The following is a 25,496-nucleotide window of genomic DNA, read 5'->3' as shown; positions in this document are numbered from 1 at the left end:
AAATATATGTGTACTCAAATGAAAGATGTACTACATATGGAGGGGACATGGAGACATATTGCTAACACTAACACACTGCTAATACTAAAGGCATGTATAATAGTATCACCTGTTATAAGTATATATGAAACACTGCAAACACTGCAATGTTTTATAAATCAATAAATCAATCAGAATTATGTTCAATATTATCATACGTTTCACAAAAAAACAAATTCATTTTGAATTGGAACCAAATTATTTCCTGGAAATGGTAGTAGAGGAGGACAGAATTGCTGTTAATGTCTGTCTGTGTGTGGTTGAAGACCACTGCCGATAAAATATAATATTAGGAAGGTGTTCCTAATGTTTTGTACACTCAGGGTATATTTAATAAACTAAGAGAACAGCAGTGATTTTTTCACAATTTCACAATTTCACAATTGAGTTTTTCACAATTCCTGACATTTAATCAAAGTAAAAATCCCCTGTTTTAGGTCAGTTAGGATCCCCACTTTATTTTAAGAAAGCGAAATGTCAGAATAATAGTAGAGAGAATGATTTATTTCAGTTTTTATTTCTTTCCTCACATTCCTAGTGTGTCAGAAGTTTACATACACTCAATTAGGATTCGGTAGCATTACTTTTAAATTGTTAATTTGGGTCAAACGTTTCAGGTAGCCTTCCACAAGCTTCCCACAATAAGTTGGGTGAATTTTGGCCCATTCCTCCTGACAGAGCTGGTGTAACTGAGTCAAATTTGTAGGCCTCCTTGCTCACACACGTTTTTTCAGTTCTGCCCACAAATTTTCTATAGGATTGAGGTCAGGGCTTTGTGATGGCCACTCCAATACCTTGACTTTGTTGTCATTAAGCCATTTTGCCAGAACTTTGGAAGTATGCTTGAGGTCATTGTCCATTTGGAAGACCCATTTGACCGAAGACCCAAGCTTTAACTTCCTGACTGATGTCTTGAGATGTTGCTTCAATATTTCCACAATTTCCCTTCCTCAGGATGCCATCTATTTTGTGAACTGTACCAGTCTCTCCTGCAGCAAAGCACCCCCACAACATAATGCTGCCACCCCCGTGCTTCACGGTTGGGATGGTGTTCTTCGGCTTGCAAGGCTCCCCCTTTTTCCTCCAAACATAACAATGGTCATTATGGCCAAACAGTTCTATTTTTGTTTCATCAGACCAGCGGACATTTCTCCAAAAACTACAATCTTTGTCCCCATGTGCAGTTGCAAACCGTAGTCTGGCTTTTTTATGGCAGTTTTGGAGCAGTGGCTTCTTCCTTGATTAACCTTTTAGGTTATGTCGATATCATACTTGTTTTACTCTGGATATAGATACTTTAGTAGCTGTTTCCTCCAGCATCTTCACAAGGTCCTTTGCTGTTGTTTTGGGATTGATTTGCACTTTTCACACCAATGTACGTTTATCTCTAGGAGACAGAACGCGTCTCCTTCCTGAGCGGTATGACGTCTGCGTGGTCCCATGGTGTTTATACTTGCGTACTATTGTTTGTACAGATGAACGTAGTACCTTCAGGCGTTTGCAAATTGCTTCCAAGGATGAACCAGACTTGTGGTCTACAATTGTTTTTCTGAGGTCTTGGCTGATTTCTTTTTGATTTTCCGGTGATGTCAAGCAAAGAGGCACTAAGTTTGAAGTTAGGCCTTGAAATACATCCACAGGTACACCTCCAATTGACTCAAATGATGTCAATTAGCCTATCAGAAGCTTCTAAAGCCATGACATAATTTTCTGGAATTTTCCAAGCTGTTTAAAGGCACAGTCAATTTAGCGTATGTAAACTTCTGACCCACTGGAATTGTGATACAGGGAATTATAAGTGAAATAATCTGTCTGTAAACAATTGTTTGAAAAATTACTTGTGTCATGCACAAAATAGATGTCCTAACCGACTTGCCAAATCTATAATTTGTTAACAAGAAATTTGTGGAGTGGTACTTCTACTGGTATACCGTCAAGCCCTGGTGCTTTTCCAGACTGAAAATATTTTATTCCCTCAAAAAGTTCCTCTTCTGTAAGTTGGCCTTCACACAGGTCTTTCTCTACATTTGTTAATTTTATATTATTATCGTTATTAGGAAATAAATCCTTACAGTTAACATCATTCAGTGGAAATTGAGGACACTGAAAATAAAACATACGCTTAAAATATTTTGCTTCCTCTTTCAAAATATGATTTGGTGAATCATGGATAACTCCATAATTTGTAACGAGTTTCTGTAAATTATTTTTGGTAGAATTTCTATGTTGAAGATTCAAGAAAAAAAAAAACATTTTTCAGCATTTTCCATCCAATTCGCTTTATTTTTGTAATACATTACACTTGATCGTTCGTGAATAAGTACCTCCATTTCTTTTTGTTTTTCCTCTAACCTATTTTGTGCCTCTATAATACAGTTTCATTACCATCTACCTGCGCTGTTACTTCCTCTATTTCCTTTATTAGTGTAATCTCTTTTGACCTAAACTGCTTTTGTTTTAATGATGAGTATTGTATTGAATGGCCTCTAAAAGTACATTTCAAAGTGTCCCATACAACAAGGGGATCTGCTGTACCTATATTATAGTTAGTTAAGAACAAATTGTCATCCAATAGGCTTTGATTAAATTTCCAATATCCCCGTCCACGTGGAAATTCTGTAAGAGTTATATGGAGGCCAATTAGATCGTGGTCCGATCACATTCGGTCTCCTATTAATACTTTTTAAAACTTTTGATGCCAGCAAGAACGAGACCAGGAAGTAATCAAGACGGCTAGCTTGATTAAGCCTCCTCCATGTATATCTCACCAGGTCAGGGTTTTTCAACCTCCATATATCCACTAGTTCTAATGTATCCATGATCTTTGCGATCTCCTTAAGTGCTTGATGGTGATAGTTTGTAGAATGATTTCCTTCACGATCCATTGAGGTACTTAAAACCACATTATAATCTTCCACCATTATAATAGATTATTTCGTTGTTTGTGAGCTCAATAGATTATTATATATACTTTCGAAAAAGTGTGGATCATCATTATTTGGCCCATATAGATTAATTAGGGAGATCTGTTTTTGGTCCAATAGCACATTTAAAACAATCCATCTTCCTTGCGGATCTGTTTGCACAGTTTGCACAATCAGATCAAAATTTGTATTAATAAGTATAATCACCCCTTTTGAGTTTTTTTTGCCCATGACAAAAATATATTTCTCCCTCACAGTACTTTTTCCACCCAACCTCATCTATATTTGTAGAATGAGTTTCCTGTAAACAATAAATATTATAGTCTTTATCTTTTAGCCATGTAAAAATGTATCTTTTTTTTATGATCTGCTAAGCCATTACAATTATAACTTGCTATACTTATATCCCCACATAATGACAACCAAGTTTCAATTATACTTACCACAACCAATGTTTGTAAACTTACCATTAAAAAGCACCATGATGATTAAGTGTCCATATAGCTGTACCATAATAAGTTGCACTGTTAAGCAAACTGTAGCTGCAACTTTGTAAACCTCCAATTGTCCTAACATTCCACCCACTGAAACCTCCCCCCATATCTAGGTCTGTTGTCACTAAGACCATCAGACCATCTCACTGACTCATGACACACCGTCGCGTCCTAAGGCCGCCAAATGGCGTTGGCCAGAGGGAAATATGGGCAGTCCCATGATAACATAATTATCTATGAGGATGCTTAAGAGAACTAACCAAATAACATGGAAAATAGTCTGAAAAAAATGAGTAACAATAATAGATAATAATACAAATAATAACAGCACAATCTTATACATGCATGCTCATATTTGAAAGTCCGAGCAAGGCTATAAGCATGTCAGCCCAGCCTGCTCAGTTCATTGGATTCAATTGTTCGAAAATAATTTAAAAAATGAAGAGAAAACAACCTAAATATATCGCAACGCAAGACGAGTCCTTTTTTATGTCCATTACACGCAAGACATATTTCAGCTAGTCTTCATTATATCCTGTTGTATTCCGACAAAAAAAGGAAGAAGGAAAAAGGAACAGATTCTAAAGGCCGCAAATGACTGCAAGTAAAAATTTGTCTTAAGGATCACATTATATCCTGTTGTATTCCTGTTGTATCGTGCCATGGCTGTGCCAGAGCCGACCGCAAGCCAACCCCGGGCGCTCCCTTATGGGAAGGCATACTTAAGTTAAACTCACGATCGATTCCGACACAGCCACGGCACGACAGCCAAGAACACATGCAGTACTGACAATCCAGAGCAAGTAAACCTGTAAAACCAACCCTCTCTCCACCCCTACACACTATGTGTTTTATTCCAGGGTTGTTGCTCTTTCACCTCGGCTGTTTTACACCTAGGCCTATATCATTAGGATCAAGAATATAAAAGGTAGGATAAATAGCTTATATAGAAATATATAATATACCTTTCTCTCGCTTAGAGAAGTGCTTCCATAAGCCAATTATTGTATTAGTTCTACCGTTAACTTTAATCACTTTATCCCAGTGTTAACCAGCCCGCCACACAGTAGAGACACCAACCCTGTTGACAATACCTAATTCACCCATTTGCCGGTTTGTATCAGAAGAATAATCATCCTTTACATGTTTTTTATTGAGATGTATTTTTTAAATATAAAAGGATCGTCTAGGCCTATTCCAATAGAGAACCTAGGTAGGTTTTAAATGATATAATCCTTTATCCTATAAATCTGTTCATGTTTGTTAAGTTTTATCTAAAAAGCTAATCGTTCGGATTCACACGGCGAACAAGGGCCGCACTATATCACAGCTTTTAAGTAATAATATACCCGACCTCTACAATTAGGACATCTCATATTAAACAAAAAAAAACGACGTTGGTATTTCTAATGTACAATCTTCAAATTAAATAGATAAAAAAATCATGAAGAAAAAAACGTCAGCCTTACCCATCCTCGCCTTCCCCTAAATCAAAACCAGATGTTACATGCATATAGTCCAAAGCTTCATATTGTCTAAATAGAAAAAGGATAAGTCAATCATACCCATTCTGCATTACCATAAATACAAATGTATTTTAACATGCTGACCAGACCGGACACGTCGCGTGCGCGAGCGTCGCAAAATAAATGTAGAAATCCATGTTATTAAATTATTGCACCCACACTGCTCGGGCGCGCCAACAAGCGTCTGCGATGCCAAGTGCTAAAATAGAACTCCTTTCTATTTCTGATGCAGATCCGCTGCAAGTCCTGCCTCTCCCATCTCCTCATTGGTTTTTAGAAGCAGGTACCCACGTGCCATCTCCTCATTGGTTATACCCACGTGGGTGATTGAAAGACTAAATGTTTTGCCGGTTGTCGTGGTAATACTATGAAAGTGTAGATAGATGCCAATCACCATATAAATTCAAAGATGAAAAAGCCTGGAAGGAGGAGAGATGACGAGAAACGATTCGGTTGGCTGTTTTATGTGTGGATTAATTGTCGGAGTAGAGGACCTTGTGCATTTCAGGTAAAATAACAACTCAATGTTTATATCCCAGGACAAATTAGCTAGCAACAGCAAGCTTGCTAAATAGGACAAATGAGCTAGCAAGTGCAAGCTAACTAGCTAAATTGCCATACATGTTTAATGCTTTTCGACATGTCCCGAAATTAATGTCATTGGTTCAGAGTTTGTTTTGATATTTTAACCTGCATGTCGTGATCGCGTTTGGTGTAGGGGGAGAAAATACATTTATGCACGCGCGCAGCCGGTTTGGGTTCCGTGTTAAGTCCACATAGCCCACGGTTCCATACTGCATGAATAAAAACATAAATACAAAAAGTCGTTCATGAAAAAAAAGTTTTTGTAAAAATTTAATTATTCCATATTTGTACTGTGTAAATATGCATCGGCGACTACTTCAACAGGAGGTAGCTATCACTCACAGCCACGTTGTAATCTTCGAGTCCTTGGATATTTGTTTGTTTACATATAATTTATCCACCACTAGACGAACATTGAAAAATGCTAAATCTAAAATGGTAAATTATAAACTAAATGCATGCTCTTCAACCGATCGCTGCCCAACCGCCCAGCATCACTACTCTGGACCGGTCTGACTTAGATTATGTGGACAATTACAAATACCTAGGTGTCTGGTTAGACTGTAAACTCTCCTTCCAGACTCACATTAAGCATCTCCAATCCAAAATTAAATCTAGAATCGGCTTCCTATTTCGCAACACAGCATCCTTCACTCATGCTGCCAAACATACCCTCGTAAAACTGACTATCCTACCGATCCTTGACTTCGGCGATGTCATTTACAAAATAGCCTCCAACACTCTACTCAGCAAATTGGATGTAGTCTTTCACAGTGCCATCTGTTTTGTCACCAAAGCCCCATATACTACCCACCACTGTGACCTGTATTCTCTCGTTGGCTGGTCCTCGCTACATATTCATCGCCAAACCCATTGGCTCCAGGTCATCTATAAGTCTTTACTAGGTAAAGCTCCACCTTATTTCAGCTCACTGGTCACCATAATAGCACCCACCCGTAGCACGTGCGCCAGCAGGTATATTTCACTGGTCACCTCCAAAGCCAATTCCTACTTTGGCCGCCTTTCCTTCCAGTTCTCTGGTGCCAATGTCTGGAACGAATTGCAAAAATCACTGAAGCTGGAGACTCATATCTCCCTCACTAACTTTAAGTATCAGCTGTCAGAGCAGCTCACAGATCACTGCACCTGTACACAGCCCATCTGTAAATAGCACATCCAACTACCTCATCCCCATATTGTTATTTATTTTTATTTTTTGCTCCTTTGCACCCAGTATCTCTACTTGCACATTCATCTTCTGCACATCTATCACTCCAGTGTTTAATTGCTAAATTGTAATTACTTTGCCACTACGGCCTATTTATTGCCTTACCTCCCTAATCCTACCTCATTTGCACACACTGTATATAGATTTTTATTTCCTATTGTGTTATTGACTGTATGTTTGTTTATTCCATGTGTAACTCTGTGTTATTGTTTGTGTCGCACTGCTTTGCTTTATCTTGGCCAGGTTGCAGTTGTAAATGAGAACTGGCCTACCTGGTTAAATGAAGGTGAAATAAAAGAAAAAATTAAAATCTGCTTCTCTGCTTGGAGCCTTTTGAAAGTGGGGTACAGGGCACTATTTCATGAGGAAAGTGTTCATTAATAGAGAATGGGGTGTTCTTCAATTCCCTACCCTGTTGTAACAAGGCAATTTTCATTTTGTAGTGGGTCAGCATAGCTACGATCGGACGGGGCCTTCCCTCTGCTCAGCCACCGAAACAGTGAGCTTTTTGTAAATAATTTGTTTCCACCTGTTCGTCTGTCATCTTGAGATTACGTTTCATTGATGACTTTTTCCTCCTTTGACTGATAGTTTTTGTTTTCATCCTCCTTTATTCCCATTGTAACAATATTATTTTTCATACTTCTGCACTTTAGATCAAGTACTTCGGCTTTCATTGTTTTATTATCATACCGCAGGCATATGCATGCGATTTCTTATTATGTGTGACTAGGTGCAAGGTCCATTGACCTACATTTTAATCTTGCCTTCAAAGTTACATAAAACATTATTGTGCACTTACAGTAATCTACAGTAGTGCTAATGCAGACATGAAAACACACATAGTTTAGAGCAGAGTTCTTATAACAATGTTTCAGTTTGGTTTCCTCAGCCTGAAGAACCCTTGCATGGCAGTCCCTCCCTCTCACCTCTTACTTAGGCAACAATCAGTCATGTGAATAATCAGTCTGGCACAGTGGCAGACTAGTCACCACATCTTCAGAAAGTGGTGGAGAGGAAGGCCACTCACCATAAATAAGGTACTGACTTTAACGTGTCTGTGTCTGTCTGTGAGTGTATGTATGCGCAGTGCTTGACTTAGACTGAAATCGGTAACTGTACTCATTTTGGGTGCTGGTACTGTAGTGCAGGAGCTCCACAGTGCTTTTGAGCAAATATTCTATAAGAGGAAAAGGAGCTCAAGCAGTGGGCAAAGTTGTCATCAAGGCAAAGGATGGCTACTTTGAAGAAGCTAAAATATAAAAATGTATTTTGATTTGTTTAACACTTTTTGGTTAATACATTATTCCATATTTGTTATTTCCTAGTTGTGATGTCTTCACCATTATTCTACAATGTAAAAAATAAAGAAAAACCCTCGAATGAGTAGGTGTGTCCAAACTTTTGACTGGTAGTGTAGCTGTTATTACCTTTCAACAGAGAGTAAAACTTGGAATGAGAGTAGAGCAGACTGTATAAGGGGAGGAGCAGACCTGGTGATCATAAACAGCAGAGAGGAACAGGTGAGAGAGCGGAGGAGCAGAAACAAAGGGGGAAATAACAAATCAGAGAGAGAGAGACACACACACACACACACACACACACACACACACACACACACACACACACACACACACACACACACACACACACACACACACACACACACACACACACACACACAGACAGACTAAACACACCAACTATGCTCTTTTCAGGTGTTTCTAAACAAACTGGGAAAAGATGTACATTTCTGGATTGGTCTGACTGACTCAGAGATGGAAGGCATCTGGAAATGGGTGGATGGAACAACATCAACAACAACGTGAGTAATATTTACTTGTTGTAGTTTATTTTTGAAGCGTATTGTTTCTTGAACTAATAACATGTTGATATCATTTTCTGCTGAACTGGTTCTTAGGTTCTGGAGAAGAGGACAGCCAAAATATACCGACGGGGAGGAGGACTGTGTGGTCTTCAACAGGTTCACTGATCTGTCTTGGCACTGGGCAATTATTCAGTCATGGAATGACCAGCCTTGCTCAGTGAGTACTCAATGGGTATGTGAGAGCAGACCTAAAGTGTCATAACATAACAAATCCATCCACAACAGGAGAATAATATCTGAATTCCCTTTTGTTAGCAATTGTATTATCACAGATTATTGTTGAAGTGTAATTTAAATCTATTACAACATTAATTATGATTTGTAATGATTTCATTTATATAATATAGAATTTCTTTTTAAGAACCATAGTATTATGAATGTGAAACTCTGACCTGAAAGCTAATGTAGTGAATTGACATGCAGGGTCAAATCTAATCTAAACATCTAACAGTAAACTGTGTACAAGGCAAGTGCCATGCTTCAATGTGTTCAATTTGTGGATAATATTAAAGACATATTTTGAAAGCTAACAGAACAGAAATGTTTGCATTGTATTGTACATTGCAGGCATACTTTCTCTGTCCATGTGATAGCTATTATAAATTGTTTTAAAGCAAAGTGAAAATACAAATGTTATGGTATTTTATTCCACATTGAATATTGTTGTGTATCTTTATATGGATGTTGGGAAACAGAGCCCATACCCCACCTCTCACTCTCTCACTCTCATAATCTCTCTCACACTCTCTCTCTCTCACACACTCTCACTCTCTCACACACACACACAGAGTGTATACACATTTATTTCACCTCATTGCAATTTGGACTGTAAGGATATTCAGAGCATCGATAAGACAGACAGAGCAACAGAGACTATACACACAGTACCAGTTATCATCATCATGGAGAAAGAAGAGGACATCTATGCCAATGTAGAGGAGATCAGTGTGAAAGACTGTAATTATCTGGCTGCAGGTTCCGAGACTTTACACCAGAGTCCACAGGCTGGAACAAGTAAGTGTGTTTACAGACAATAATGACTGAGAAGTACATTTTGATAAGAGTACACTGCAAACTAAAGGTATTTAAATACATCCGAGTAAGGATGAAAGTCCCAGATCCCGACACCTCAGAATATTCTCCACATGGGCCAACTAGTCATTTAAATCAGTATGATAAATGTTATGCAACAAGGTCATCTCCATTCAGCTGGGGATCAACTAAAATAGCAGATGTGTTCAGTGGGCCCAAGGGGCAAAGCAGCTTTAAAGAAGTTCTCTGGCTACAACATCAATATAAAGAGGTTTATTATCATCATTAATGAGAAACAGTGAGGCAATTAGTGGAAAGGTTCCTAATTTTTAGAGGGACCTCTAATGTTTCAAGCATAATTTTTTAAAAATGTTTATATATAATTTGGATGGAAGTGATAGTAGAGGAGGACAGAAATACATTTGATTTCTGTTGGAAGACCACAAGACTCAGTTCCTCTTGGTATAACAGCATTGGTTTGTGAAGTGTATGTAACAACTTGTTTCTCTACATCTGCAGGACTGAAGCATGTGAATCAGAAATCTCAGCCTTGGAGGATGGCTACAGTTTCTCTGGGCCTGCTGTGTGTTGTCTTACTGATCACAGTCATAAGCCTCTCTGTGCACTGTGAGTGTTCAACTCACATGTACCTGCATGTGTATGTATGTGTGTGCTTGGGAATGTGTGTGCAAGAACGAGTGAGCCAAATAAAGATTGTTGGTGTGTGCTCTCTTTTCTATCACAGATGATGAACAGTATTACAGACTGTCCAGACTCCAGACTTCATACAACAACCTGACTGAGGAGAAACTCGAGCTGCAGAGAACAGTTTCAGAGCAGGAGAAGAAGATATCAGAGCTTGGTAAGTATGATGTTGTAAGAATGTGAATGTAGGGGATGATATAATGATCAATAGCAATTGTTCTGTATTATATAATGATAGTATATAACAATTGGTCTGTATAGCTGAATTAGCTGTACTCATTCTCTATCTATAGGACCCTGTCCTGATGGTTGGAGGAGACTCAGATGTAGCTGTTATTACTTCTCTAATAACAGTAAAACTTGGAGTGCGAGCAGACAAGACTGCAGAGAGAGAGGAGCAGACCTGTTGATCATAAACAGCAGAGAGGAACAGGTGTGTATGTGGGTACATGTGAGAGAGATAGAGAGAGACTAAACTTACTTTTTTTCTTGTATGCAGCATTTTCTAAACACATTGGGGGAAAAAATGCATTACTGGATTGGTCTGACTGACTCAGAGAAGGAAGGGATCTGGAAATGGGTGGATGGAACAACACCAACCACAACACAGTGAGTGAAATGCAGAGTAACATATCAATTACAATGGAGCAGGCAGAGTAACCAATAATCACTTGTTTTTCCTCCTGCCTTGACTGTTGACTGAACTGGTTGGTTATTAGGTTCTGGAGAGAAGGAGAGCCAAATAATGCCCAGGGGGGTGAGAACTGTGCAGTCTTCAACAGCTTCAGCGATAACCTGGGAATTATACAGTCATGGAATGACCAGCCTTGCTCATTGCTTATCCATTGGGTATGCAAATACACACCTAACGTGTCCTCCTAATAGGCCTACACATCGTGATGGCGTCTGCCCACAGGAGAATATCTGAATCCCATTGTAAAAAAACTAAGCATCTCCTACAAGTTGATGCTGACAAGTCCTGGCAGGAAAACAGATGACCCATAACACATGTAAAAAAAAAAAAAAAGTCCCACTAATTAGCTAACGATTAAAATGAATGAAAGCTACCACTGAATCTACTTAATTCTTCAAGTTGGCTGTTTTGGCATATGTTTCAGATAATCTGAATTCCCTTTTGAATTTACAATAGCGTTTAGATTTTTTCCGACATCAAGGTTAATGTCTCCTGCATTTCATTAGTAGCACAAATTGTAGAGAAAATCAAAATGAATCTTGGCAAAACATTCCAGTTAACTATGACTACCATGCGCCCTCTACTGGCTAGAAAGGCATTTTGAAGGTCAAAGCGCAGAACATTACAGTAGTAGGTAGAATTACTTAAGATTGCTTAAGAGAATTGATTGCGTTGTAATATGAGAATGCAACTAATTTGGAAGCTGATGCGACATGTAGGTTCAGTCATAATCTATCCATCCAACTGTGGCTTCCACTGTGAACAAGACAGCTGCTTTAAACTGATCATTTCTTTGTCAGATGGAATGATTTTACAAATAAACATTTTAGAAGCTAAGAGATCAGCCATCTTTTAATTGGCTGACACTGACAATAAAAGTATTGATATTTTGACCTTTGTTCATGAGCTCTTTCAGAAATCTGTGTTGTGTTGCCATAATAACATGCACTCATAGTCAAGATGTTTAATATAGTAATGTCACTTAGTCAAATTACATATTCTATCAATAACTATAATTAAGTGAACCAGAGCTTTGTGCTTTAGCAAGGTAATTATGGGACCAAGTCAATTCCTCTGGTAACCGTGGGATAATCTACTCATGTGATTGGAAGAGAGTGTGGGCACACTGTACTGTATAGGTGTTGATTCAGGCCAGTGACCTAGCCACTGACCATTCTTGACCATTTCCCCTACGGATCCCAGGTTTGAGCCCCTCTATTTGTGTGGCAATTCTGAATAAAATCTACAAATTGTCCAGTATTTTACTCACCTCAATTAAACAAAATACAATTATGTTTAATTACATGAATATTGGGGAAAAGAAACTTCTTTCTCTCTCTCTCGCTCATACATAGAGTGCATACACACGTTTTTCACCTCATTTCAAGTGAGACTGTGGACTGAATTCATTCTCAGAGCATCAGTGAGACAGGAGACAAAGAGGGAGAGAGTGACAGAGACCATAGAGTTACACAGTATACATTACACACCAGTTGTTATCGTTGAGATTTGGAGAAAGAAGAGGACGTCTATGCCAATGTTGAGGAGGTCAGTGTGAAAGGCTGTGATGTTCTGGCTGCTGGTTAGAGTCCACAGGCTGGAACAAGTAAGTGTGTTAACAGATTCTTAAACCGATCTTTATTTATTTATTAAGTTTACTTTGCAGGACAAAAACATACGTCTGAGAGGTACTGAGAAATGATGAGTCACACCAGATTTAGCTAAGACCTATTTTCCATCTGTAGTCCCCGGGCAGGTGAACATCTAATCATGGAAATGTTCTATGCAAAACAGACAACATAAATACATCAGACATTATAAAAAAAAACAGCGATGAGGACATAGGGACATTTATCAACACAGACGTTGACACATTGCACTGAGAAAGTGAAACACATTGCTGTTGGATAGAAATGGAAATATATGTGTACTCAAATGAAAGATGTACTACATATGGAGGGGACATGGAGACATATTGCTAACACTAACACACTGCTAATCCTAAAGGCGTGTATAATATTATCACCTGTTATAAGTATGTATGAAATGCTGCAAACGCTGAAATGTTTTATAAATCACTAGGACCATGTTCAATATCATCATACATTGTCTTTCTATGTAGTAATGACACATTTCACACAAAACTAATTCCTCTTGAATTGGAACCAAATTATTTCCTGGAAATGGTAGTAGAGGACAGAATTGCTGTTAATGTCTGTCTGTGTGTGGTTGAAGACCACAGCATCAGTTCCTCTTGGTATCAGAACAGCATTGGTTGATGAGGGAGAAACTGGTCAGGTGGAAAGACTAAGATAGATACAGTAGGACCAAGTCAGGTGTATGTTACATTTGTTTCTCTACACCTGCAGGACTGAAACTTGGGAATCATAACTGTCAGCCTTACAGACTGGCCTCAGTTTCTCTGGGACTGCTGTGTGTTCTCTTGCTGACCGCATTAATGAGACCACATTCTTATCGGCAGACTCAACAGCCTTGGTTTCTCAAATGACTGCCTCGCCTGGTTCACCAACTATTTCTCAGACAGAGTTCAGTGTGTCAAATTGGAGGGCCTGTTGTCCTCACCTCTGGCAGTCTCTATGGGGCTGCCACAGGGTTCAATTCTCGGGCCGACTCTTTTCTCTGTATACATCAATGATGTCGCTCTTGCTGCTGGTGATTCTCTGATCCACCTCTACGCAGACAACTCCATTCTGTATACTTCTGGCCCTTCTTTGGACACTGTGTTAACTAACCTACAGATGAGCTTCAATGCCATACAGCTCTCCTTCCGTGGCGTCCAATGGCTCTTAAATGCAAGTCAAACTAAATGCATGCTCTTCAACCAATCGCTGCCCGCACCTGCCCGCCCGTCCAGCATCACTACTCTGGACGATTCTGACTTAAAATATGTGGACAACTACAAATACCTAGGTAAACTCTAATTCCAGACTCACATTAAGCATCTCCAATCCAAAATTAAATCTAGAATTGGCTTCCTATTTCACAACAAAGCATCCTTCACTCATGCTGCCAAACATACCCTCGTAAAACTGACTATCCTACCGATCCTTGACTTCGGCGATGTCATTTACAGAATAGCCTCCAAAACTCTACTCAGCAAATTGGATGCAGTCTATCACAGTACCATCCGTTTTGTCACCAAAGCCCCATATACTACCCACCACTGCGACCTGTATGCTCTCGTTGGCTGGCCCTCGCTTCATATTCATCGCCAAACCCACTGGCTCCAGGTCATCTATAAGTGTTTGCTAGGTAAAGCCCGCCTTATCTCAGCTCACTGGTCACCATAGCAGCACCCACGAGTAGCACGCGCTCCAGCAGGTATATTTCACTGGTCACCTCCAAAGCCAATTCATCCTCATTTGGCCGCCTTTCCTTCCAGTTCTCTGCAGCCAATGACTGGAACGAATTGCAAAAATCACTGAAGCTGGAGACTCATATCTCCCTCTCTAACTTTAAGCACCAGCTGTCAGAGCAGCTCATTGCACCTGTAAATAGCCCATCAGTAAATAGCCCATCCAACTACCTCATCCACACTGTTATTTATGTTTTGCTCCTTTGCACCCCAGTATCTCTACTTGCACATTCATCTTCTGGACATCTATCACTCCAGTGTTTAATTGCTAAATTGTAATTATTTCGCCACTATGGCCTATTTGTTGCCTTACCTCCCTTATCTTACCTCATTTGCACACACTGTATATAGACGTTTCTATTGTGTTATTAACTGTATGTTTGTTTATTCCATGTGTAACTCTGTGTTGTTGTTTGTGTCGCACTGCTTTGCTTTATCTTGGCCAGGTCGCAGATGTAAATGAGAACTTGTTCTCAACTGGCCTACCTGGTTAAATAAAGGTGAAGAAAAAAACATGTCTCTCTGTACACTGTGAGTATTCAACATTCACAGGTGGTAGGGTGTTTGTGTGTGTGTAAAGAAACATAAAATGATCAATTTGTTCTCTGTTCCATCACAGATGACGATGACAACAATCAACTGTCCAGAACTCTTTCTCTTCTAACGGCCAACCATACTTCAGAGAAGGAAGAACTAGTTACGAAATCCTGACTAAGGAGAGAGACCAGCTGGAGACTTCTTTCAACGCCTTGAATAAAGACAGACCAGTTACAGGCCCGTTTTAACACCTTGGCTGAAGGGAAATACCAGTTAAAGGACAATGGCAGAGCTAGGAAAGAAAGATCTCAGAAGAACTGGGTGAGTATGTATATTGTGCAAATAACTGCGAATTTGAGTTGATGTGAAAAAAGTATTATGATATATTGAAGTTATATGACTGTATTGACAGATATGCTTTCCTTCTGCAGGATGCTGTCCTGTCAGTTGGAGGAGATTCAAGTCTAGCTGTTATTACCTCTAAAGAGAAGAAAACTTGGAGACAGAGCAGAGCAGAATGTATAAAGAGAAGAGCGGACCTTGTAAAATAGTAGAGACAAACAGATGAGAGAGAAGGTGAAAGAAAGGGAGAGATACAGACAGGCAGAGATAATAAACCTATTAACTATGTTTTCCCCAGGTGTTTGTGGAATAAATTGGCTAACAATCTGATGTTCTGGATTGGTCTGACTGAGTCAATGAAAGAAGACACCTGGAAATGGGTGGACGGAACAACTCCAATTACAACACAGTGAGTAAAATACAAATGGATCGTGTAGATACTTGGATCTTGTACTAAATGCTGAAGACTTAATTAATATAATCTTCCTCTTAACTTGTTGGTTCGTAGGTTCTGGAGACAAGGACAGACAGATATTCATCTGGATAGTGAGGATTGTGTGGTATTTAACAGTTTCAATAATTCACCTTACTTTGGATCTATTCAGTCATGGAGTGACAAGCCCCGCTCACAGACTAATCACTGGGTATGCGAGAGCACAGTGAACGTGTTATAATGTACGATAACATCCTTTCATTATACAAACAGAATGTGATGTCCTTTAGAGTTAGCAATAGCTTTAGCCTAGATTCCTTACTAAAATCTAATTTGAATAATAACATAATAATTGACATCAGTACATTTAATTATGGTTTCATTGATTTTAATAGAACGGCAATTAGTAGTGCATTTTTTACATTATAGCTAATGTATCAACAAGCTAAATGCACAATCTTTAAACAGTAATTAAGTTAATGAACACCTGCTCTTTCCATGACATAGACTGACCAGATAAAACCAGGTGAAAGCTACGATCCCTTATTGATGTCACCTGTTAAATCCATTTCAATCAGTGTAGATGAAGTGGAGGAGGCAGGTTAAAGAAGGATTTTTAAGCCTTGAGACAACTGAGACATGGATTGTACATGTCCGCAACGCTGCTGGGTTTTTCTTGCGTTTGAGCATTATTGTATCCAGCATTCTGAAAATAAATGCATTTATTGTTAATTAGCTCATGCAATTTTTTGGGGGTTGCATATACGTATTTGTAAGCCTGTCACCACAAAATACACCCACGATTTCAAAAGTTATACTAATAAGTTATGGCATGTACACTACAATTTCTTCTGGCCTTTGGGAAACCAACTCACAAGGATTGGGAGAGAGTGACTGTGGGTGATATTGGCCAATTCATGTGTGGGCGTTGAGGGTCAGTGCACGCTGGGTCGAACAGTAGTTTAATCTCAATAGTTTCCTTTCCTTCATCTGAATTCATGTGTGTAAAAAACAGAACTGCTTAACAGGATAGACCTAAAGTGTCAGATAAAACTATCTGGGACTGGACAAAGAGAGGACAGAGATCCGGTAAGGACACACACTTGCTGGCAAACACACACACCATAATAATCAGAAAACACAATATTTTTCAATGATCTGTTTTAAAGTTAATTTGAAAGTCAATTGAATTATATATACATTAGTTTGTGTTTCAACTCCACATTAGGTGATCAACTTCAGGTTCTAGCAGTCACGACTGACTGACCAAGATTCATCAGTCATTTTGTTTCATTGTAAAAATACTAGTATTAGGAAATTAGAGATTATTTTCCAACATTCTATCAACAGGTTGTTTTGCTGTCAACCTGCATTATTATGAAATACTTGGCACGAGTCCTGTTGCTCTTGGCAACAATGCTCACTACAGTCAACAGTGCAAAGGTGGGTGACCCCAGTTTTATTTTACTTATTTATTCTTTATTTAACTAGGCAAGTCAGTTAAGAACAAATTCTTATTTACAATGACGGCCTAGGAACAGTGGGTTAACCTTTCGGTTACTGGCCAAATGCTCTAACCACTAGGCTACCTGTCACCCCAGTTGTACATATTATTTGAATATATTGGTGACACAATTTACAGGAAGCCAGAGCTTTATATTTATATATGTAGCCATATACAGTATATATGCTAACAATGAATAGCTGTCCTCAGCAGTGCCAGAATTATTGTAACACTGTATAGCTGTCCTCTGCAGTGGCAGAATGATTCTAACACTGTATAGCTGTCCTCAGTAGTGCCAGAATGCTTCTAACACTATATAGCTGTCCTCAGTAGTGCCAGAATGTTTCTAACACTGTATAGCTGTCCTCAGTAGTGCCAGAATTCTTCTAACACTGTATCGCTGTCCTCAGTTGTGCCAGAATGATTGTAATGCTGTATAGCTATCCTCTGCAGTGCCAGAATGATTGTAATTCTGTATAGTTGTTCTCGGCAGTGCCAGTGTCGGTGTGATGAGGAGCGGTTGAACATGGAACTGAGCTCGGTGGACGACCGCTACCCGACGTGCAGGGAGGAGATGATGGGGAACATCACCACGGGCGACCTGCTGACCAGGGAACGCCAGGCCAGCCCCTCTTTCTCCACCGCCTGGTCGCAAGCTGAACGCTGCAACGTGACGGTGGCGAACCTCACCGACCTCCATGTCACAGCGCTGACCCTCTACACAAACACATACAACCGCACCTTCCCTTTGATCTTTGACGTGGAAGCCAGTTCTCTGGGCCCCGACGCCAATGTTTACCGCCGGTACTTCCTGTTCAAGTCCCTCCACTTCCTGCTGACCGATGCCCTGCGGCTCCTGATAGGGCGGGAGGAGGCAGAGGCAGAGCAGGATGGGAAGGGCTGCCTGCTGGTGTATGCTAACAGCGGGCACGGGGACAACTTGCGAGGGGAGGTGGGGGATCAGGTGCGCACCGGGCACTTTGTCCTGGCGTCCACGCGGCGGTACAGCTCCAGCTTTGACCTGACCATCCGGACGTGCCACGGACACCTGCTGCCCCGCTCGCTTTCGCGCTACTGCCGCTCCTCTTCAGGCCTCAATTTGCTGGTGCCACCCTACGAGCTGTTCAGGGTGGTGGCGGTAAAGAAGGTATCAAACAAATGGAGAGGTGCTCTGACGTGGCACTTCTACCTGGAGTCTATTGGCACTATGACCAACCTCAACTGCGCTATGACTTCTGCCATGTGATCGGCAAGTTAGCTTGAACAAAGATCTAAGCAAATAAAGTTTGTTTGAAGAATCGATTCATTTTAAGATTTTTCAGTAGACACTACTACCCACTACTCAGAGCAATAAACATGGATTGCAATCATCACTTTTTCTCTCTACAAAAAAACACTCAAACCTACCTTCCTAATGTACCTATACACCTCTCTAAACTTGAAATTCCTCAACAGTCTCTGCAGTGGCAATTTAGTAGATGTGGCAGTACAGTCTGTGGTGATATCTCCCTAGTAGACCATTCATACAGCAATGTCTTTCTAGTAGACCTGCCAGTGTCTGTCCCCCAGCACAGTCTGCATCCTCCAAAAGCCCCACATGCTCATTCGGCGCATCCAACTCAAACGTTCCATTTCCCTAAACACTTCCCTCTCCATCTCCCCGCCTGCCCAAAGCATGTCTGCCAGCTCCCAGCATTGGTCGGGCTCCAGCAGGAATCCCCACCGGGACTCGGAGGTCAGGTAGCGTCGGACCTCCCTGCCCAGCGAGGCGTCCCCTAGCTCCCGCAGACCGCGGAAAAGCGCCACGGTGGACTGAGGGTAAGGCTCAGCCTTGATCGCCTGCTTAATGTATTCCGCCGTGATCTCTGTGATCCCCTTGGAGCCTGTGACCTTTAAACCTTTCCCTAGACATACTAGATCTAAGAGAGTCTGTTTGGGTGTTGTTGAGAGGCCAAGGAGGAAGCAGAGGAAGAGGTCATAAGTTCCGTGCGTATTCCGTAAAACCCTGTCCACGGAGCATCTGTGGAGGTCTAAAAGGGATGCTCTCCTGAACGTTCCTTTCAATCGATCAAAGAGTGTAGTAGGTTGGAGTAGTAGGTTTCTCCTTTTATTTGTGTAGGTGAGAAACACGTGCAGAGCAGCTAGGTAGTCTTGAATGCCTGTGTATGCAAAGCGGTACATTTCCTCCAGGTACATCTCACACCCTGCGATGAGCGGCCTACACAACCTGTGGAATGTGGAACTTTTAGAGAGGTCGATTCCGCATTCCTTCACATCGCTCTCGCTGAATATGAGGCTTCCTCTTTCCAGTTGTAAAAAAGCCAGCTTCCCAAGCTTACGAACAACCTCTCTGATTGATTCTGAGTGTTCACCATTTCGACCGTTCTTCAAACCGATCCGAACAAGCAAAAAGTGAGTGTATAGTTGTGTCAGAGTGTCTATCTCGACACACTCTCCCGCCTCAGTGTTTTCTAAAATGGCTGCCAACATCTCACAGCACAACGGTGTTTGACACAGGACGCAGAGGTTCCGTGATGACTCAGGGGCAATAGCTTTCATGACTAGGGCGATAGCTTTGTGCACCAGACTCTGATGACCAAACCTCTTTCTAAAGAACTCCCTCTTCTGGGTGTCGTCGAAGCCGCGTATCTCCGTCAAGCACTGTTGTTGGGGGAGGAAGTCGATGGGGATGAAACTGGCAGCCGCAGGCCTAGTGATCACCCAGACGTAGGCAAAGGGAAGAAGCAGCTGACACCAGATGAGGTTCGCTAGGAGGATGGGCAAAGGCATCTCCTTATTGATGTCAGACTCCACTGATATGCTTTCAAAGTCCAGGGGAAGGTTGAATTGGTCCAAACCGTCCAAGATGAAGACCACCTTAGACCGACTCAGATCCAGACCGGGGTTCTCGCTCTCCGACGTCATGGACGAGTGGAAGTGGCTGATGAGGCCACTCAGACTGAAGCTCCGGTCTATCAGCCAATTGAGTTCACTGAAGGGAAAGACAAACAAGAAGTCGACTTCCTGATTGGCTCTGTCCTCGGCCCAGTTCAAAACAAACTTCTGAACACTCGCTGTCTTCCCTGAGCCCGCGGGTCCCTTCGTCAGGACGGTTTTTACTTGAGGCCGATCCGGAGATAGCGGAGGTTTGAAGATATCGTCAAGCTTGATCGTTACTTCCTCATTAGCAGTGGGCATATCTGATGGTGGCCTTACGGGTCGCGTGGCAGCATGCCTATCGTTGTGCCATTGGACGTTGCCCTCGGTGATGAGGAGTTCAACGTAGGAGTGTGTGAGGCAATGGCTCCGCACCTCTTGTCCTGCTGGGGTTCCATCATACAATGACGCGCATCTCCCTCTCAGCTCTGATTGAAGCTTCTCTCTGACTCCTCCTACTGCTGGGACACACACATACAGTGAGAGAGACACAGGGAATTCAGATTAGATTGTTTAGGAATTTTTGCAGGTGTACAAGCATGTATGCATGCCTTCAAGAGAGAAACATTCTGAATGAAACTAAATATATTATTGTCTCCAGTGAACTTAGCTCTAAATGTTGTGTGCACAGTGGGATGAGCTACAGAAGAAATGTCAATAGGAAGTAGATTCAGTATATAATTCCAGGCATATGAAAATCATGAAGAGATAAATTACTTACACTTGCTCCTCTGAGTAAGGGCTGTTCGTTCTCCCTCGGTGTGTGGCAAGGTCACCCCCTGTTGGCCAGAATCCTCCATCGCAGTCTGATGTCACAATCCGTGGGGTTGGACTGGGGTACACTTGTAATTTCCTCAATTCAGCATGCTCTTGAATAAAGGGTGGCAGTCATGTTTTGGCTGTTAAATGTACTAAAATGAGAACACAATACAAATGTCAACTTTCAAATGGTACCTGAAAAGATGGTTGGAGGGTCACATCAGAGAATGCTGACCCGAATGGGAATATCAGTTGTTTTAAATGATACTGTCAATCTTCCATAGGAAACAGGGTTGGACTCAATTCAGAATTGAAAATGGCTGATAAATTCCAATTAAATGATTGAATTTGAATTGAATTCCAATCGAAGTAGTAAACAGGATATGGAATTGAATGAAAGGAAATAGAATTGAACTCAGTGAAATGAAAATGCCTCTTCTATTCTATATTAGGTGTAGTAATCTACACAAATATACTTGTACATAAAACATCAAACATGTCGTTATAGACATGCATATAAAATATTGTTGAAACAATAAAATGAATGATCAAGGAAAACAAAACAGCATGCGAATATTCCAAGTTATTATACTTAATTAATCACTTAAATTTCATTCAATATGGGGAAAATATTACATTTCCCAGAATATATTAGTTTAACCCACAAGTTGACCCTGGCCTGAGGTCTTCAAAAAGAAGAGATCAAATTTGGTGGAAGTATAATTAATTGGCTATTCTAAGCACTAAGGTTAAAAGAGTATATGAACATTGTTTCCAGAGAAAAGTGATATATTCTCTGGTATCTGGAAGAGTGACCTGTCCAATTCAATGAATCTGTCATGTTTTATAAATGAGTGGAATTTATTTTAATTGCACCAGAGGAAGAGGTTTTACTCCGCCCGCAAAATCTCTTCACAAAAATAAGCCCACGAAGTGAGAATATTTTGTATTGAGGGTGTCGAATTTGGTCAACAAAAAACGTAATTGCTAATTTGCTACGTGATACTTATTTGATTGAACAGAAGTTTCGAAATGGTTAGGTTGTTATGAATGCACATAAGTGGACACGTGGCATTTCGGCAACTTTATATCGGAGTTGTGCCTGTTGTCATAGAGATAGATAGAAGACTCATCATTGATATAACCTATTTTAGCATGGACATTGCCATTGAGGGCTTCAACCAGTTTAAAGTAGTCAACTGGGTGAGGATTCCTATGAGGGAAGCAATCAGCCAATGAAGAAGAAAACAGACTACTTTAAAATAGAGATAGCATTAATGGTGCTGCCCATGCGGTTACAGATGCTATAATGGCACAGATACTAAGATGCTCCAGAGTGGCGCAGCAGTCTAAGGCACTGCATCTCAGTGCAGGAGGCGTTACTACAGGCCCTGGTTTGATTCCAGGCTGTATCACATCAGGCCGTGGTTGGGAGTCCCATAGGGCGGCTCACAATTGGCTCAGCGTTGTCCGGGTTTGGCCAGGATAGGCCGTCATTGTAAATAAGAATTTGTTCTTAACTGACTTGCCTAGTTAAATAAAGGTTAAATAAAAAAATTATATATATTTTAATGAGTCCTCTATCTGTATCTATGGCCTGTTGTTCACACATGTATCTGCCCTCTCACTGGATAGAATGTTCCCACCTGATGTCGCCTCCTCCCACCTTCCTTCCATGTTTGAGGACATCTATTTCCATTGTTGACAAGTGGTAGTTTGACAATCTTGTCAATATAATAGAAAATCTTCGATTGCAATGAATTAAATTCTATTTCCTGTTACTCCAACTCAAATTCTACACCACTTCGAGGGTGTCGTGAATTTCAATTTATGAATCAATTCCAAAAATCTGAATTGAGCCCAACCCTGATTCACAGCTAATAGTACAAACCTGAGGGGGGGGGGGGGTCGTTTTTAGCTCAAATCGTTCGGACTAGACAGACGATTTCGTGAAAAGTAACTTGTCGGTGTCTTCTCATGTCTGGCAAATAAAGGCGATGACAAGTGCCTATCCACCACATATGCGAATGGCCGATAAATGCGGATTCGGTGGAATGCGACGCAGCCCATGCAAATAAACAGAACGTCTCTAGCGTAAACACAAGGGGGCTTTTCTCAAATGAAAGTGGACGAAAACGCGCTTGTATGTGATAAAAACGAATCTAGCTAGATGTGCAAGACATTTTATACATACAAGGATAAGTAGCATATCGTTTTTAAATGTTTTCTCCATCGAGAAAACAGCTGATTCAAATGGGGTGTGGCAGATTTCAAAACTCTTCAGAGAACTGGTAGGATTCTCTTGTGCATCCTCGCCAAAAGGAGGATATCAAGGAGGGGAGGACCGTGTTCCGTTTGCCTACTATCGAATTGAGACTCTCCTTGACCACTTATCGGTTTTCCGGGTCACGGAGGACAGACTTTTTACCAAATTATAAAAAGTCAGAGGTTTTGATTAATAAAACGTGGTGACGTCACCAACGTCCGGGCCTCTGTTAGTTTACATTTACATTTAAGTCATTTAGCAGACGCTCTTATCCAGAGCGACTTACAAATTGGTGGATTCACCTTATGATATCCAGTGGAACAACCACTTTACAATAGTGCATCTAAATCTTTTAAGGGGGGGGGGGGGGGTTAGAAGGATTACTTTATCCTATCCTAGGTATTCCTTAAAGAGGTGGGGTTTCAGGTGTCTCCGGAAGGTGGTGATTGACTCCGCTGTCCTGGCGTCGTGAGGGAGCTTGTTCCACCATTGGGGTGCCAGAGCAGCGAACAGTTTTGACTGGGCTGAGCGGGAACTGTGCTTCCTCAGAGGTAGGGGGGCCAGCAGGCCAGAGGTGGATGAACGCAGTGCCCTTGTTTGGGTGTAGGGCCTGATCAGAGCCTGAAGGTATGGAGGTGCCGTTCCCTTCACAGCTCCGTAGGCAATCACCATGGTCTTGTAGCGGATGCGAGCTTCAACTGGAAGCCAGTGGAGAGAGCGGAGGAGCGGGGTGACGTGAGAGAACTTGGGAAGGTTGAACACCAGACGGGCTGCGGCGTTCTGGATGAGTTGTAGGGGTTTAATGGCACAGGCAGGGAGCCCAGCCAACAGCGAGTTGCAGTAATCCAGACGGGAGATGACAAGTGCCTGGATTAGGACCTGCGCCGCTTCCTGTGTGAGGCAGGGTCGTACTCTGCGAATGTTGTAGAGCATGAACCTACAGGATCGGGTCACCGCCTTGATGTTAGTGGAGAACGACAGGGTGTTGTCCAGGATCACGCCAAGGTTCTTAGCACTCTGGGAGGAGGACACAAGGGAGTTGTCAACCGTGATGGCGAGATCATGGAACGGGCAGTCCTTCCCCGGGAGGAAGACGCAGCTCCGTCTTGCCGAGGTTCAGTTTGAGGTGGTGATCCGTCATCCACACTTAGTTCCTCATGGAATAACGTTTCACAGCAGCCACACCTCTCTACTGAGTTGCACACAGTCAAATTAGCCCCAAGGTTGTCTTGTTAAATCTTGTTCATTCTCTAAAATTAAATACCATGACTGTTTTCTCACGATACAACATACTTTGGTGATATCGTTATCAATCTACTGCAGATCCCTTAAAAATAAATGTGAATGCAGGCTGTGCTGTTAGTTTGCTAACACTAAGAGAGACTGGTAGAATAGCTAGCATAGCTAGCCATCGCTAGCATTCACTGGTGGACGTTTAAATCACTTTTGAGTGTAATGGAGTGGACTATTATGTCATTAGGGTGTCCAATCAAAAACACATTTTGACCAATGGGTAAAATAGTATGTTAATTGTGTAGATACTCATAAGACAACCAATGGTCCAAACCCATGTCTCTATCATAAACCGTTCAAAGGTGTTTACCCTTAGGGATGGCCAAAATTAGGGTGACTAAATCAATGGAGGCCAGAGAAACTGGTCAAAAATCGGGAAAATAGCATTGTGTCAGCTAGGCAGGATGCTGTGCGAGTATTAGGCTAATTGACAGACTCACTGTTGACATCATAATTTTCCTTCTCGAATCTGGAGGACATAAAAACATGCCATGTAGTATTTTCATATTTTATTATAGTGTACGTTTTTCATACAAAAATTCCTGTTCTTTTTCGAAGATTTCTCACAATCAATTTTGCAGAGGACCAACACATGTAAAACCCTCAAAAATTACTGCGAGAAAGCACTAGCGCTCTGTCAACAGAATTCGGTGTTTATTATCGGATGCATGAAGTTACGAAATCCGATTTTTCTTTATATAATGTTAATGATATGTTAGAGAAAGACCCCACTGAACGACTCAGAACATGAATAATCATATTTGACTTGGTCAAATGTATTTTATAACATAATGAAGTTACATTTCAACACCAAAGCGCGTTTTAATCAATTTAGAGTGAGTGGACGGGAGCTATAATCAATTATAACGGGAGCTATAATCCAGTGTCGTCATTGCTTGAATTCACGCTTGGATTAACTGCTTTCAATTGAAAA

At 41.1% G+C, this 25,496-nt stretch overlaps 3 protein-coding genes across 11 annotated transcripts; 2 read left to right on the top strand and 1 right to left on the bottom strand.

Moving 5' to 3' along the window:
• Positions 1–7,518: 7,518 nt before the first annotated feature.
• Positions 7,519–12,008, top strand: LOC106602773 (CD209 antigen-like protein C). 8 transcript variants are annotated; one of them, XM_045716759.2, is made up of 10 exons: positions 7,519–7,836; positions 8,237–8,319; positions 8,515–8,621; positions 8,718–8,856; positions 9,473–9,698; positions 10,236–10,343; positions 10,462–10,578; positions 10,715–10,854; positions 10,921–11,030; positions 11,141–12,008. In XM_045716759.2, the coding sequence occupies exons 3-10, from the start codon at positions 8,575–8,577 to the stop codon at positions 11,301–11,303; spliced, it is 1,050 nt and encodes a 349-aa protein (XP_045572715.1). In that variant the 5' UTR covers positions 7,519–7,836; positions 8,237–8,319; positions 8,515–8,574; the 3' UTR covers positions 11,304–12,008. The 8 variants fall into 8 exon arrangements, with proteins under 8 accessions (XP_045572715.1, XP_082830473.1, XP_014051099.2 ...); XM_045716765.2 differs by having other exon boundaries at positions 7,520–7,836; positions 8,718–8,841; positions 9,518–9,698; XM_045716761.2 differs by having other exon boundaries at positions 7,520–7,836; positions 8,718–8,841.
• Positions 12,009–16,347: 4,339 nt separating this feature from the next.
• LOC106602776 (ecto-ADP-ribosyltransferase 4) lies at positions 16,348–18,609 on the top strand. The gene is made up of 3 exons (XM_014195635.3): positions 16,348–16,892; positions 17,154–17,246; positions 17,801–18,609. Exons 2-3 carry the CDS (start codon positions 17,181–17,183, stop codon positions 18,551–18,553), a joined length of 819 nt encoding a protein of 272 aa, XP_014051110.2. The 5' UTR covers positions 16,348–16,892; positions 17,154–17,180; the 3' UTR covers positions 18,554–18,609.
• A 154-nt stretch (positions 18,610–18,763) lies between these two features.
• LOC145850229 (protein NLRC3) lies at positions 18,764–23,767 on the bottom strand. Of its 2 annotated transcripts, none has more exons than XM_082974344.1 (2): positions 20,966–23,767; positions 18,764–20,705 (listed from the first exon to the last, which is right to left on the bottom strand). In XM_082974344.1, the coding sequence occupies exons 1-2, from the start codon at positions 21,042–21,044 to the stop codon at positions 18,847–18,849; spliced, it is 1,938 nt and encodes a 645-aa protein (XP_082830470.1). In that variant the 5' UTR covers positions 21,045–23,767; the 3' UTR covers positions 18,764–18,846. The 2 variants fall into 2 exon arrangements, with proteins under 2 accessions (XP_082830470.1, XP_082830471.1); XM_082974345.1 differs by having other exon boundaries at positions 18,764–20,702; positions 20,966–23,762.
• Between the last annotated feature and the right edge of the window lie 1,729 nt (positions 23,768–25,496).

The sequence above is a fragment of the Salmo salar genome, chromosome 04 (genome assembly GCF_965601325.2).
Source record: "Salmo salar chromosome 04, fSalSal1, whole genome shotgun sequence".
NCBI classification, from domain to species: domain Eukaryota; kingdom Metazoa; phylum Chordata; class Actinopteri; order Salmoniformes; family Salmonidae; genus Salmo; species Salmo salar.
This window is presented reverse-complemented; position numbering and strand designations above follow the sequence as displayed.

Coding starts and splice junctions, on each gene's coding strand:
- LOC106602773 (XM_014195624.3), top strand. CDS start 8,575: ATGGAAGGCATCTGGAAATGGGTGGATGGAACAACATCAACAACAAC. Junction 8,622..8,717: donor GGAACAACATCAACAACAAC/GTGAGTAATATT, acceptor ACTGGTTCTTAG/GTTCTGGAGAAGAGGACAGC. Junction 10,344..10,461: donor CATAAGCCTCTCTGTGCACT/GTGAGTGTTCAA, acceptor TTTCTATCACAG/ATGATGAACAGTATTACAGA.
- LOC145850229 (XM_082974344.1), bottom strand. CDS start 21,044: ATGGAGGATTCTGGCCAACAGGGGGTGACCTTGCCACACACCGAGGGA. Junction 20,706..20,965: donor CCTTACTCAGAGGAGCAAGT/GTAAGTAATTTA, acceptor TGTGTGTCCCAG/CAGTAGGAGGAGTCAGAGAG.
- LOC106602776 (XM_014195635.3), top strand. CDS start 17,181: ATGAAATACTTGGCACGAGTCCTGTTGCTCTTGGCAACAATGCTCACT. Junction 17,247..17,800: donor CTACAGTCAACAGTGCAAAG/GTGGGTGACCCC, acceptor TGTTCTCGGCAG/TGCCAGTGTCGGTGTGATGA.